At 51.7% G+C, this 12,420-nt stretch overlaps 2 protein-coding genes across 2 annotated transcripts; both read left to right on the top strand.

Annotated features, from left to right (window-relative positions):
• Nucleotides 1-2,582: 2,582 nt before the first annotated feature.
• F12 (coagulation factor XII) lies at nt 2,583-9,705 on the top strand. The gene is made up of 14 exons (XM_036887012.2): nt 2,583-2,698; nt 2,967-3,024; nt 5,836-5,935; nt 6,093-6,163; nt 6,447-6,557; nt 6,667-6,798; nt 6,955-7,059; nt 7,208-7,373; nt 7,480-7,682; nt 7,769-8,018; nt 8,240-8,376; nt 8,469-8,606; nt 9,164-9,312; nt 9,406-9,705. The coding sequence occupies exons 1-14, from the start codon at nt 2,615-2,617 to the stop codon at nt 9,571-9,573; spliced, it is 1,872 nt and encodes a 623-aa protein (XP_036742907.2). The 5' UTR covers nt 2,583-2,614; the 3' UTR covers nt 9,574-9,705.
• Nucleotides 9,706-10,737: 1,032 nt separating this feature from the next.
• Nucleotides 10,738-12,352, top strand: PFN3 (profilin 3). The gene has a single exon (XM_036887021.2). It carries the CDS (start codon nt 10,763-10,765, stop codon nt 11,174-11,176), a length of 414 nt encoding a protein of 137 aa, XP_036742916.2. The 5' UTR covers nt 10,738-10,762; the 3' UTR covers nt 11,177-12,352.
• Nucleotides 12,353-12,420: the final 68 nt, after the last annotated feature.

The raw sequence follows: 12,420 nt of genomic DNA, 5'->3' as shown, positions 1-12,420 counted from the left end.
CAAGACGGGATTGAAAGTTTCCTGATTCAAGTTCATTGCTGTTTTTTTCCCCTCCAGTCCTTGTTTCTAAGGTCATTATTTTCCTATTCTTTAAGCTATTGATTTACAGTTGATCATGAGGGGTTTTGTTTTGTTTTGCTTTAGGAACTTCCTGTAACCATTTTTGAATTCTGGCATTAGTTAGGACTTTTGATTGCAACTAAAGCTGGCTTAAGCAAAATAGGGAATTTATTGGTTCCAGTAGCTAAAAGTATAGGCAGTAGCTCTGACTTTAAGTGTCTTTAGATCCCAGGTCTCAAATGATGTCACTCAAAAGTTGTCTTTCCCATATCCTGAATCTGCTTTTAATCCATATTTGCTTTATTCTCAGCTAGGTTTTCCCTTTAAGATGTTAAACATGGCTGCCAGCAGCTCCAAGCTCATTTCTTACCAAATGTGGCAAATTCTATGGAAAGAGAAAGACTCTTATCTTGATGATTCCAGCAAAAATCCTGGGGCTGCCTCTCACTGCTTTGATGTGGGTCAGGTGTTCATTTTGAACCAATCTCTGAGGACATAAAGAGGCAGTATTCTGATTGGCCAGGTCTGGATCACATGCCCACTCTATCCCAGCTGAGGGATGGGGTAAGTCATCTGGAATCAGCCCACCTATGTTAAGTTCTCGAAAGCTGGCTAACAAATCACCCTAAAACTTGTTGTTTAAAATGGTAACAGTCAATGAGCATTTCTCACAGTCTCTGAGGTTCAAGAACAATAATATTAAATGTACCCCTCAAGACAAATTCAGTAGCAGCTTAGCTGGATGGCTCTGGCTTGAACTCTTTTGTGAGACTGCAGGCCAGATATTGCAGGGCTGCAGTATCCCCTTCCAAGGTGGTCTAGGCACACAGGTGTCAAACTGGTTCTGGCTATCGGCAGCCTTCACTTTCCCCTCACACCGGCCTTTCTGCAAGGCGGCTTGAGTGTCCTCATGGCACGGCAGCTGCCTTTCCCCAGAGTGCTCCAAGAGACCAAGGCAGAAACTGCAATGCCTTTTATGACCTGGGCTCGGAAGCCAACCACCATCACGTCTGCTGTAGTCTACTGGACCAACAGAACAGCTCTGACTCTGTGTGGGAAGAGACTATACAAGGCCATGAATCCCAGGAGTCCAGGATCAGTGGGGACCATCTTGGAGACTGACTCCCACAACTTGCCTCCATCCTTCCTGCCCTGTTTGCTCTGCTTTTCCTATGTGTTGGCTTCATTCTCAGGCAGGCTCTTCCTAAGCAGTGACAAAGATGGCCATCAACACCTCCAGGCTCACATTCTTAGTAACCTCCGTGGGCAGAAAGCATTTTTTCCCAAACGTTCTGGCAAAAGTCCCAAGGCTGGCTCTGACTGGCCAAACTTGCATATGCTTATCCCTCAACCAAAGGCTGTGGCCTAGAGATAGCACATTCAGATTGGCCACACCCAGGTCATAACCTCAGACCTAGAACTGAGAGTAGAGTTGACAGCATTAGAGATTCATAGAGTAGGTGAAAGAGGAGTGATTCCCAAAGGAAAAATCAGGGTGTCATTACTGAACCAGGGTGAATAGTTGTTGGGCAGGAAAAACAATACATACCCATGCCACCTTCTCTTGTGCTCCAACTGCACACTTTAGCATCCCTTGGTTTAGCATCTTTCTCAAGGGATCATTTACTTTCTTGGCTCACTTTCTGTGTTCTAAGATGGCCTCTAAGATCTCTCTCTGGTGTATATATACCTTCTCCTGGTTATTCAATCAAACACGAATCTAGATGTTTCTATTGATGAATGCTGCATATATGATTAAGGCCCCAAGTCAGTTTACCTTAAAATAGGGAGATTATCCTTGGTGGGCATGACCTAATCAGGTGAGCCCTTAAATGGAATGGAGTTCTTCCCGGCAAAGCAGATTCAAAGTGTGAAAGAGAGTCAACATGGAGGAGATTGTCCAGATTGTCTATTGTTGGCCTGAGAGATGGAGGGGGCCAAATGGCAAGAAATGCAGACAGCCTCTATGAACTGAGGGTGGCCCCTGGCTGACAGCCTTCAAAGAAACAGGGACTGAGGTCCTACAAATGCAAGGAACTGAATTCTGTCAATGACCTGAATGACCTTCTAATTGGATTTTTCCCTAAAGCATCTAGAAAATTTCATCTCAGTTTTGTGATACTGTGAGCAGAAAATCCTGTCATTAGTGAACTAATAAATGGGTATTTTTTTAAGCTTAGAGGTTTGTGGTTAATTTCAGGCAAAAAGAGAAAACAAATATACTTCCCCAGGGACTCTAAGATCCTTAAAGTAAAGATCTTCTCTTGATCTCCTTAATCTCCTCATTCGCAATTAGACCCAAAACATAAGAAGATCCCTCTTCCTGCTTCCTGTCCCATTATCTGGGAAAGAGAGGGGGAACCCAGCTCCTTCTACCTTCACCCACCAACTCCAAACTCGCCTGGGCTTGGGAACCTACCAAGGAAGCTGCTCTGCTTTGCCTTCCACAACCTGTGTACCCCCAGGCCCAGGAGGGCAACTCTACCAATCTCTGCTTCCTAGGCCTCAGGGACCTTTGACCTTTGACCAATTCTATTGATCTGGACTCTTGGGAATGCAGTTGGACCAAAGGACAGATACCATGAAGGCTGTGCTGCTCCTGGGGTCCCTGCTGGTGAGCCTGGAGTCAGTGCTTTTGGTAAGGGCTATGGAAACCAGGATTGTGCTGGGGTTGCATAGCCTTGGCCTCTGCCCATGACCTTTGGGTCCAGATGACGAGAAGGCCTGTTTGGAAGGTGAGGACAGCTCATAAGGCCCAGGTGGAGGAGAGAGAGAAGCAGAGCTAGTGGATATGAGAACATAGCATGCATTTCTGGGTTGTTAAAGGAAGCTGGGGACTAGCATGGGATCAGAAGCAGGTTATGCCTTTCTGGACAAATTCTCTGCCCTTTTCTCTCCCCGTGTAGACTCCACCTTGGAAAGCCCCCAGGCAGCATAAGCACAGAGCAGATGAGCACACAGTAGGTAAGTGATCTGACTCTGCCTCCTCGGAGACTCCTGGATGGGAACAAGTATGACAGGTAGTATGCAGGTGGTCGGTCTTGGGCCCTTGAAATGAGGGAAGAGGTCTTGAGTACTCTTCACTCTCTTCCCTGGAGTTGTCTGGCTGGGGTCAGAACTGAGTGCCTACTAATGTGCTAGATCTTACTCCCATGAGCACCAGGGACCCAGAGTGATAGTGAGCTATGTGCTTCTTGAGAGCAGGGCTTGGACTGTAGCTGAGTGCCCAGTCCAGCACCTCCTGCCTTCCTCAGTTTCTCCCATCTCCCTCTTCATTTCTTTCATCACGACACTCTCGGGCATCAGTCATGCCACAGAGGCCAGAACCCTCACTAGATGAGGAATGATCTAGAGCAAAGCTCTGGAGTTCAAATGCATCTGAATCCCAGCTTCATTGCTTACAGTAATGCAGGGTGACTGGGCAAGTGGTTTGACCTCTTGAAGCTTCAGTTTCGCCATCTGTAAAACTAGGCTGGTAATAGTAAACCTCTTAGGGTTGTGGAGAAGGGAACATGAATTGCTAATCCACGTGAGGCACTCTGTCCACAGTCTAGTGAAGGGTAAAATGCTTAAAAGATATTAGCTTTTATTGTCAAGCTGCCTTTTAGCTGGGGAATGCCTGCTGACTCCCCCGTCCCCTCACCCTGTCATAGCTCCATTGCCTTCATCATTTCCAGGCACCAAATATTTACCTAGAGTTGTGAACTAGTTGGACCCTGCCCTGGTGAACCTGGCCAGGTCAGGTCAGGTCAGGCCCAGCCCCTGAGCCTGGCCTTGAGGCCCAGCATATCCACCACCGCCAGGCTCAGCGTCCTCTCCTCATCACTCCACACCCAGCCTAACTGCTCTCTTGCCTCCTGCTGATCCAACCTAGGGCCCTTCCCTTACCTACGTACCTGTGAAGGCTCCTCCTCTCTGTCCCTCCCAGTTACATCTTGAAGGTCTATCCCAGGCCCTTCTCTTTTCCTTTCCTGTACCTAGTTTAGCTCTCAACAAGTGCCACTGTGCCTGTAACAGTGAAACAGCAGTCAGTTCTTAGCCAGCACGACCTATGCGCCAGACTCTGTACTAAGTGTTTAATAGGAAGTATCTCCTTAAACTTCACAAAACTCCTCTGAAGTAGATACAGTCTTATCTCATTATTTGTGGTAGTCATGTTCTATAAAGTAACCTTGAACACTGAATTTGCAAATACTGAACTATTGCTTCTCGAGAAAATATGGAGTTAGATTCCTATGAACTCTGGTCACAACATTTTTTTTGTTTGTTTGTTATCATTAATCTACAATTACATGAAGAACATTGTGTTTACTAGGCTCCCCCCTTCACCAAGTCCCCCCCACAAACCCCATTACAGTCAGTGTCCCATCAGTGTAGTAAGATGCTGCAGAACCACTACTTGTCTTCTCTGTGTTCTACAGCCCTCCCCATGACCCCCACCAACATTATACATACTAATTGTAATGCCCCCTTTCTTTTTCCCCACCCGGTCACAACATTTTTATCAACCATCAATATATAACCTTGTTTTAAGTGTGGTTCTGTTTAAAGACACCTTACTTAATATATTGTTGATTCATTAATATTGAACTCATGGCCAGCAGCACTATAACTCACGCCTGGACAAAGTTTATCTAACACACAAACATTCCCAGAAAGCATGTCACAGCCCTCTTGCGTGTTAGGACCACTAGAGAGCACTTCAGCACTATATTTGAGGGCTATTTTCAACAGCAAAATTATCTACCAAAAGCACAAAATTTAAAAAATGTGGCCCTCAATGAACTGAAAAGGGTGCTTGCTTACAGCAGAAGAGCTGAAATAAGAGCATCACCTTGTGTCACCTCAGCTGTGAATGTGTGCTTTGGGTGACTCAAATTTTTCACCACTCTGCATGTCCACAAGTGCCCCTGAAAGCACCTTGAGAACTGGTTTGGGGGTTACAAATACATTTTAGCAAGAAGGCAGATTCACAAATACAGAATCTGTGAGTAATGAGGTTTGATTGTACTATTAAAAAAAATTATAATGGCAATATTTTTATTGTAAAAACTTTAGAAATTGCAGAAGTGCAAGAGAAGAAAAATGTCCTCCATAATTCACTGCCTGCCAAAAAAAAACACTCTTACAAACTTGGGAGAAAGTCCTAGATTTCTTTTTTATACATATGTAAATATATTCATAAAAAACCAGGACCATATTTGACATGCTATTTTTAACTTGCTTTTTTTTCATTTAAAGTTATGAATACATTTCTGTAATAATCTATCCACATCATTCAAATGTTTTTGTTGTAATATACACATAATATACATTTCACTATCTTAACCATTTTAAGTGTACAATTCCATGGCATTAAGTACATTCATATTGTTGTGCTGTCATTACCACCAACCATTGCTGAATTCTTTTCATCTTGCAAAACGGAAACTCTTCGACTATACTGTAATTATCACCATTTTACAGATGAGGAAACTAAGGCTCAGAGTGGTCAAGTGACTTCAACATTCAGCAAGTGTCTACTAAATGCCTACTTTGTGGCAGGCACTCTTCTAAGCCTGGGGGCTGCGAACTTGCCCAAGATCACACTATAGTAGGTGGTGGAGCCAGGAGTCCACTTCAGCTGTCTGACTACTGAAACCAACCTCTTAAGCAGGAAGTGGTTGAAGTCACAATCTTTTTGTGGGTCTGTCCTTTTTCCAAACTGCCCCTGAGGGGAGGTGCTTGGGCAAGGGGGCACAGGGACTATTGTTAGGGAGTGTGTTATTCCTGCAGTGCTCACCGTCACTGGGGAGCCCTGCCACTTCCCCTTCCAGTACCACCGGCAGCTGTACCACAAATGCATCACTAGGGGCCGGCCTGGCCCCCTGCCCTGGTAAGACCATCCAGAAAGGTTTGGAGCAGGAGCCTGGGGGAGTTGGTCTCTGCGCATCCCTCTGCCCCAGGAACCCTGCTTGGAGAGAGAGAGCTGTAATAGGGGAAGGTGGGCCAGCCACTCAGGCAGAGCAGGAAAGCCTCATCTCTTTCTATAGGTGTGCTACCACCCCCAACTTTGAGCAGGACCAGCAATGGGCATACTGCCTGGAGCCCAAGAAAGTGAAAGGTGCCACACATAGCCTTTGGGGTGGCCCAGGGCCTTCTCCTCCCCCCTAGTTACTTTCCTGGGTATCATCGGACCTAATACCCCTGGGATTCTGGGCCCATCCCGCCCCTTCCTTCCCTCCAGAGGAAGAAGTTCTGGGAGCGGGTAGCCCCATTTTGCAGGTGGGTAAACTACAGCTTGAAACTTGGAGTGCCAGGGTCACAAGACAGGCAGGTTTGGGTAGGGACTTGGCCGTCTGCCTCACTCAGTCTCCTTGCTCTTCTTCCTATACCTTGCCCCTCAGACCACTGCAGCAAACAGAACCCCTGCCAGAAGGGGGGGACCTGTGTGAACATGCCAGGAGGCCCACACTGCATCTGTCCAGAACACTTCACTGGGAATCACTGCCAGAGAGGTAAGGAGATGCTGAGGCTGGGAAGGGAGTGCTGGGGGGTCCCTGGATCCCAAGAGACTTGGCATGGTCCCAGCCTCTCCGGAGACCACCCCCCTGCCTTTGTTCCCAGAGAAGTGCTTTGAGCCTCAGCTTCTTCAATTCTTCCATGAGAAGGAAATTTGGTACAGGCTTTGGCCAGTAGGTGTGGCCAAGTGCTGGTGTAAGGGTCCAGATGCCCAATGCAAGCAGCTGGCCAGCCAGGGTAAGTGGATGGGGCCGGAACTGGCCAGGAAGGAGGAAGGTGGAAAGCTCTGGAGGAGGAGCTGGCAGGGGTCCGGGTGGCCTGCCCATAGCAGGGGGGGAGTTCTCTGGGGAAGTCTTTGGGCCCAGAGGTGGCTCAATGCTCTCCTTCTCCCAGTCTGCAGCAGTAACCCTTGCCTCAACGGGGGCCACTGCCTAGAGGCAGATGGCCACCGCCTATGCCGTTGCCCTGCGGGCTATGCCGGACACATTTGCGATGTGGGTGAGTCAGGGTCTTGGGGGAAGCAGAAGCCCATCCCCCACCTAGGAACGGCTTGCGCAAAGGTATGAGGGAGAATGGGCAAAGCGGATGAGAGGGCGGCGGGAAACCACACTATCTGCTGGCTGCAGCGAGCCTCCTCTCTCCCCAGACATTGGCGCGAGCTGCTACTACGGTCGAGGGCTCAGTTACCGCGGGGCTGCCAGGACCACCATCTCGAACGCACAGTGCCAGCCATGGGCCTCGGAGGCCACCTACCGGAACGTGACAGCAGAGCAAGCGCTGAAATGGGGACTGGGCGACCATGCCTTCTGCCGGTTCGCCGGGTGGGGGGCCGGGACAGGGCGTTCCCTCCTGTCCAGGGCCCTCTGAGGCTCCTCACGTTCAAACAGCGCCCCCTTCCCCCCTCTCCTGTGATTACAGGAACCCGGACAATGACACCCGCCCGTGGTGTTTCGTATGGAGCGGCAACCGGCTGAGCTGGGAATATTGCCGCCTGGCACAATGCCAGGCCCCAGCCCCGACGACACCCCAGATCCCGTCTCCAACCGGGGTCCCCTCTGGGCATCAGGACCTCAACTTGCCCTCGCTTCCCGCATTGCAGAAGCCTCCGCCCACGCCTGCAGGTGGTTGGAAAGGGGCAGGAAGCGCGGACAGAGAGGGCGCGGGGTTAGCAACATTCCCAGAGCATTTTGGGTCTCCTTGTTCTCAGGCTGGGCTCTTCACGCGGCCTCGCGCGCGACATCCCAGGCGCCGACTCCTCTGCCCAGCACGGACTTGGCGGGCTGTGGACAGCGGCTCCGGAAACGGCTGTCCTCGCTGAGCCGCGTCGTCGGGGGACTGGTGGCGCTGCCCGGCGCACACCCCTACATCGCCGCACTATACTGGGGCCACAGTTTCTGCGCCGGCAGCCTCATTGCCTCCTGCTGGGTGCTGACCGCGGCTCACTGCCTCCAGAACCGGCGAGTAACCGCCCGCCAAGCCCCGCCTGGGACCCTAGCTCCCCTTCCCTCCTACCCAGCTTCCGAGAGACACCCGAACCCCTGCCCTAACCTTCCCACCCCGCACCACCGTTCCCCCCACCCCTCACTTCCAGAGCTACCCAGGAGAAGCTGATACCCAGGCAGGAGGCATGTGGCCGGCCGGCCCTGAGCATGCTTCCTCTCCTCCATTCCACCCACAGGCCGGCGCCCGAGGAGCTAACTGTGGTGCTTGGCCAGGACCGCCATAACCAGACCTGCAAGCAGTGCCAGACGCTGGCCGTGCGCGCCTACCGCCTGCACGAGGCCTTCTCGCCCATCACCTACCAGCACGACCTAGGTGCGTGCGCCCCTGCAGGGCACGGGGGAAAAAGGTGGGGAGAGCTCAGGGCACTGGCTTCTCTGTCTCACACTCCTCCCCGCCTGGGTTAGCTCTGCTGCTCCTGCAGGAGAGCGCTGAAGGCCGCTGCGCGCTCCCGTCGCCTTTCGTTCAGCCCGTGTGCCTGCCCAGCCACTCCGAACCCGAGGCCGAGCTCTGCGAGGTGGCTGGCTGGGGCCACCAGTTCGAGGGTAGGCAGAACAGCTAGGGGTGGGAGGGGAGACCTCTGGTCACCCGGGTAGGCAAGAGAAGCCTGCAGTTTTGGTTCCACCAGCAGCAAGTGGGGCTGACCTGGTGGGTTGTGCAAACATGCAAGGAAGGCCCTTGTCTCTGCAGTCAGCACCTCTCAGGCCTGTTGGAGGGCCCCAAATCTTATGAGGGGTACAGGGAGAATCGCACTTTCCCTTGGTTTCCTCTGACTGCTAGGCTACAAGGGCTAACCAGGATGCCGGCCTTGGCACTCCAACAGCCAGTGGACTATTTGGGGAGCAAGGTTCTGAGACACTGGACAGAAGTGGGGGTGGAGGTCCAAATCAATCCTGCTTCACCCAGCCTATTCAAATAGTGACTCCTCTCTGGCTTCAATGTCCTTGTCTATGAAATGGTGTTGATAGCAATTCCCTCCCTCTCGGGCTTGTTGCTGGAGAGGAAGATCAGTGGGTTTAGAAGAACATGGAGCAGCCTAGTCCATCGCCCGGATGGCTGGGGGAATCGCGAGAGGTGTGAGGAAGGTGTTGTCGGTTCCTAGGGGCTGAGGAATATTCCAGCTTCCTGCAGGAGGCCCAGGTGCCGCTCCTCACTCGTGAACTCTGCTCCACCCCTGGTGCACATGGAACTGCCTTTGCTCCTGGGATGCTCTGTGCTGGCTTCCTGGAGGGCGGCACTGATGCATGCCAGGTGAGCCCTTAGGCCTGCTGGGTGCCCTCCCTTAATCCCATCAAGTGCAGACCCGAGGCCAAGAGCTGATTGTCCCCTACCTACCCGACCTAGGGTGACTCTGGAGGCCCACTGGTGTGTGAGGATGAGGCTGCTGGGCACCGGCTCATCCTGCGAGGCATTGTCAGCTGGGGCTCGGGTTGTGGTGACCGCCACAAACCTGGTGTCTACACAGACGTAGCCAACTACCTGACCTGGATTCGGGAACACACCAGTTCCTGACTGCCCAGGGATTCATCTTCCCCGCCTGGGCGATTCTGGAATGGGAGGGTGACTGGGGAATGATTGTGAACTGCAAGAAGAGTGTTACATTCCTCCATTACCGCCAGCCCAGGGTCAGGCATGGAATAGGCACTCAATAAAGTGACTTTTGAAAGTGCTTGAGAGGCATAGTTCTACAGTGGTCTCACTGGAAATGCCAAGACAGCAAACTGTGTACTTCTCTACATCCCTCAGAACATGATCTATAGAAATCTTAAGCAAGATTTATTTAGATTCATGTCCATTCTTACGTTTACTGACCTGTAGTGTGTACCAAGCCCTGTGCAAGGTGACTCCACATATTATTCTTCCTATGAAACTTAACATTTTAAGTTTATAGAGCAGCTGTTCTCAATCTCAACTGTACATCAGAATCACCTGGGAAGCTTTTTGAACTTACGCCCAAGACTCACCTCAGGTCAATTAAATCAATATCTCTAGGGATGGGACATGGATAATGGTATGTTTTTAAAATGCCCCAGGCGATTTCATGTGCAGCCGAGGTTGAGAACCATGGTTAGAAATGCTTAACATTAAAACAGTGGTATAGACCCTTAGGGCTGGCCATGTGGAAGACTCTCACCCCACCCCCACCCTCACTCCGACAGGGCACTAGGGGAGTGGGTTTCAAAGTGTGGTTCCTGGACCATCAGCATCCCCAAAGAACTTGTTAGAAATGCATATTCTGTGGCTGCATCCCATACTACTTAATTAGAAACTGAGTTGGGGCCCAGCAATCTGTTTAACAGCTTTCCAGGTTTTGATGCTCATCTGAGACCCACATCCTGGGGATTGGATGGTTACCAGGCAAGAGGTCTAGCTGTCCACACAGGACAGTTTTTTGTTTTAAACCCATTCATACTGTGCTTGATGGGCCATTTAAGTTGGTTTTTGAAGGTTATCCAGACTCTTAGGCGATTTCCTCCTTCAGGCTAACTTTAGACTTTACTAGTTCTCCTAGAGCTACTCCCTTCCCCCCAACCACATTCTCCAGTGTAGATGGTCTCTCTGTGACATCACCATGCCTAAAGTCACAACCCCGCCCCCATATACATCACAGTGCTGTGGGGTGGGGGTGGGGGCTTTCCAGGCAGGCCGCTCAGCCAGACATCCTTCCAAAGGGCAAGGCATGACGGCACTCTGAGTCGCGATGGGTGACTGGAAAGGCTACATCAGTGCGGTGCTGCGAGACCAGCGTATAGACGACGTGGCCATCGTGGGCCACTCAGACAGTCGCTGCGTGTGGGCGTCACGACCTGGGGGCCTGCTGGCAGCTATCTCACCTCAGGAGGTGGGTGTGCTCACAGGGCCTGACAGGCGCACCTTTCTGCAGACGGGCCTGAGCGTGGCAGGTCGCCGCTGCTGCGTCATCCGTGATCACTTGCTGTCGGAGGGCGACGGAGTGCTGGACGCGCACACCAAGGGGCTGGACGGGCGTGCAGTCTGCGTGGGCCACACGCCACGTGTGCTGCTCGTGCTCATGGGCCGACGGGGTGTGCATGGGGGCATCCTCAACAAGACTGTGCACAAGCTTATCCACGGGCTATGCACACAGGGCACATAGCAGGACAGCCAGGCTGCCTGGAGCAGGGTCAAAATAAACTCTGAACCTGGGTTTGACTGGCTCATCTTAGAGCTGTGCAGAGGGAGTTGCAGATGAGGAAACTGGTTTACCTTAAGATTCTTGCAGAAGGGTTATATGGTAGGGCTAGGACACAGACACATCCCAGCCTCCTATGCCCTACACCTGGCCCTCCCATCCATGTGTGCCTTGCAGAGGCCTCTGGCCTGACTTGCCAGGCCATAGTCAATGGGTCTAGGCACCTTCTCAGTGTCCTAAGGACACTGCAGCTGAGGAAGAGTACCAGGGGGTGGCCTTCTCAAACCCTCTAGCTCAGGCCTTAACATACTTTCTTAAAAATTTTTGCACAGTTCTGTGCAGAACCAACTGTAAAGGGAACCCCTTCCTACCCTTTTACACCCCTCCCTAGACACACAGGAGCTAGGATCTGTGGCATCAGGGAGTCAGACTGGAGGCTGGTTCTTTTTCACCTGCTCCAGTTGGCATGAGGAAGCACCAGCAAGGGCGGTAAGCAGGTGGAGTGGGGCTGGTAGCTTGGAGAGCCTCTCTGGGGCCCTCAGGCCCATGTATCTCCCCCAGCATATCTCAGAGGGGATGGTGGGGGGACACATGTCCAAGACCATCTCAACCAGGCTGGAGCCCTAGAGCCTTCCTGCCCCCTTAGGGCCCAAAGGTCCCAGAGGACTCCCTGAACTAGAGGGAGGAACTTTGGCATCCCCCACCCCTTGACCCTCACCCTGCAGGCCTCAGCTCCAGGGACCCTATGGGGAGGAGGAATTGAAAGTTTAGGTGGGTTTAAATGAGGCCTGGTTATTGCCCAAAGGTAGAGGACAAAAGTGGGAGGAGGGTGGCTGGTCATCCAGGACATGACCTCTCTTATTCGTTTCTACCCTCCCTGTCCCCATTCCCTGCCCTAGTGTCACTGACAAGTCCCCACCTGTCACTTATTTTCTGGAGCACTGATCTTATCCCAGAAAGAGGGAGAGAGTGAGGAAGTGAGGTGAGTCCAGAGGCAGGGAGAGATCACAGGTCAGCCTGTTGAGGTCTGGGGATGGAGGTGCAGAGAGCCCTCCTTGCAACTTAGCTTGAGGGTGGCCCCAGTCCCCAGGGGCTAGCTTCCAGGGAGTCTGAATCAGGGATTGGACTCATTAAAGCAGGGCAAGGTGGATTGTTTGGGTGATCTTGCAGGAGATAGTGCTGCTGAACCCCAAGTCATGGTCTCTCCT

This window comes from Manis pentadactyla, chromosome 2 (assembly GCF_030020395.1).
Source record: "Manis pentadactyla isolate mManPen7 chromosome 2, mManPen7.hap1, whole genome shotgun sequence".
NCBI classification, from domain to species: Eukaryota; Metazoa; Chordata; class Mammalia; order Pholidota; family Manidae; genus Manis; species Manis pentadactyla.
The sequence above is the reverse complement of the archived record's forward strand: the minus strand, read 5'-3'. Positions and strand labels throughout refer to the sequence as shown.

What these genes read in the sequence shown, in the direction of transcription:
- PFN3 (XM_036887021.2), top strand. Translation starts at nt 10,763, where the DNA reads ATGGGTGACTGGAAAGGCTACATCAGTGCGGTGCTGCGAGACCAGCGT.
- F12 (XM_036887012.2), top strand. Translation starts at nt 2,615, where the DNA reads ATGCAGTTGGACCAAAGGACAGATACCATGAAGGCTGTGCTGCTCCTG. An exon ending in GCCTGGAGTCAGTGCTTTTG is followed by an intron (nt 2,699 to 2,966) that starts GTAAGGGCTATG and finishes CTCCCCGTGTAG; the next exon opens with ACTCCACCTTGGAAAGCCCC. An exon ending in GCGGCACTGATGCATGCCAG is followed by an intron (nt 9,313 to 9,405) that starts GTGAGCCCTTAG and finishes TACCCGACCTAG; the next exon opens with GGTGACTCTGGAGGCCCACT.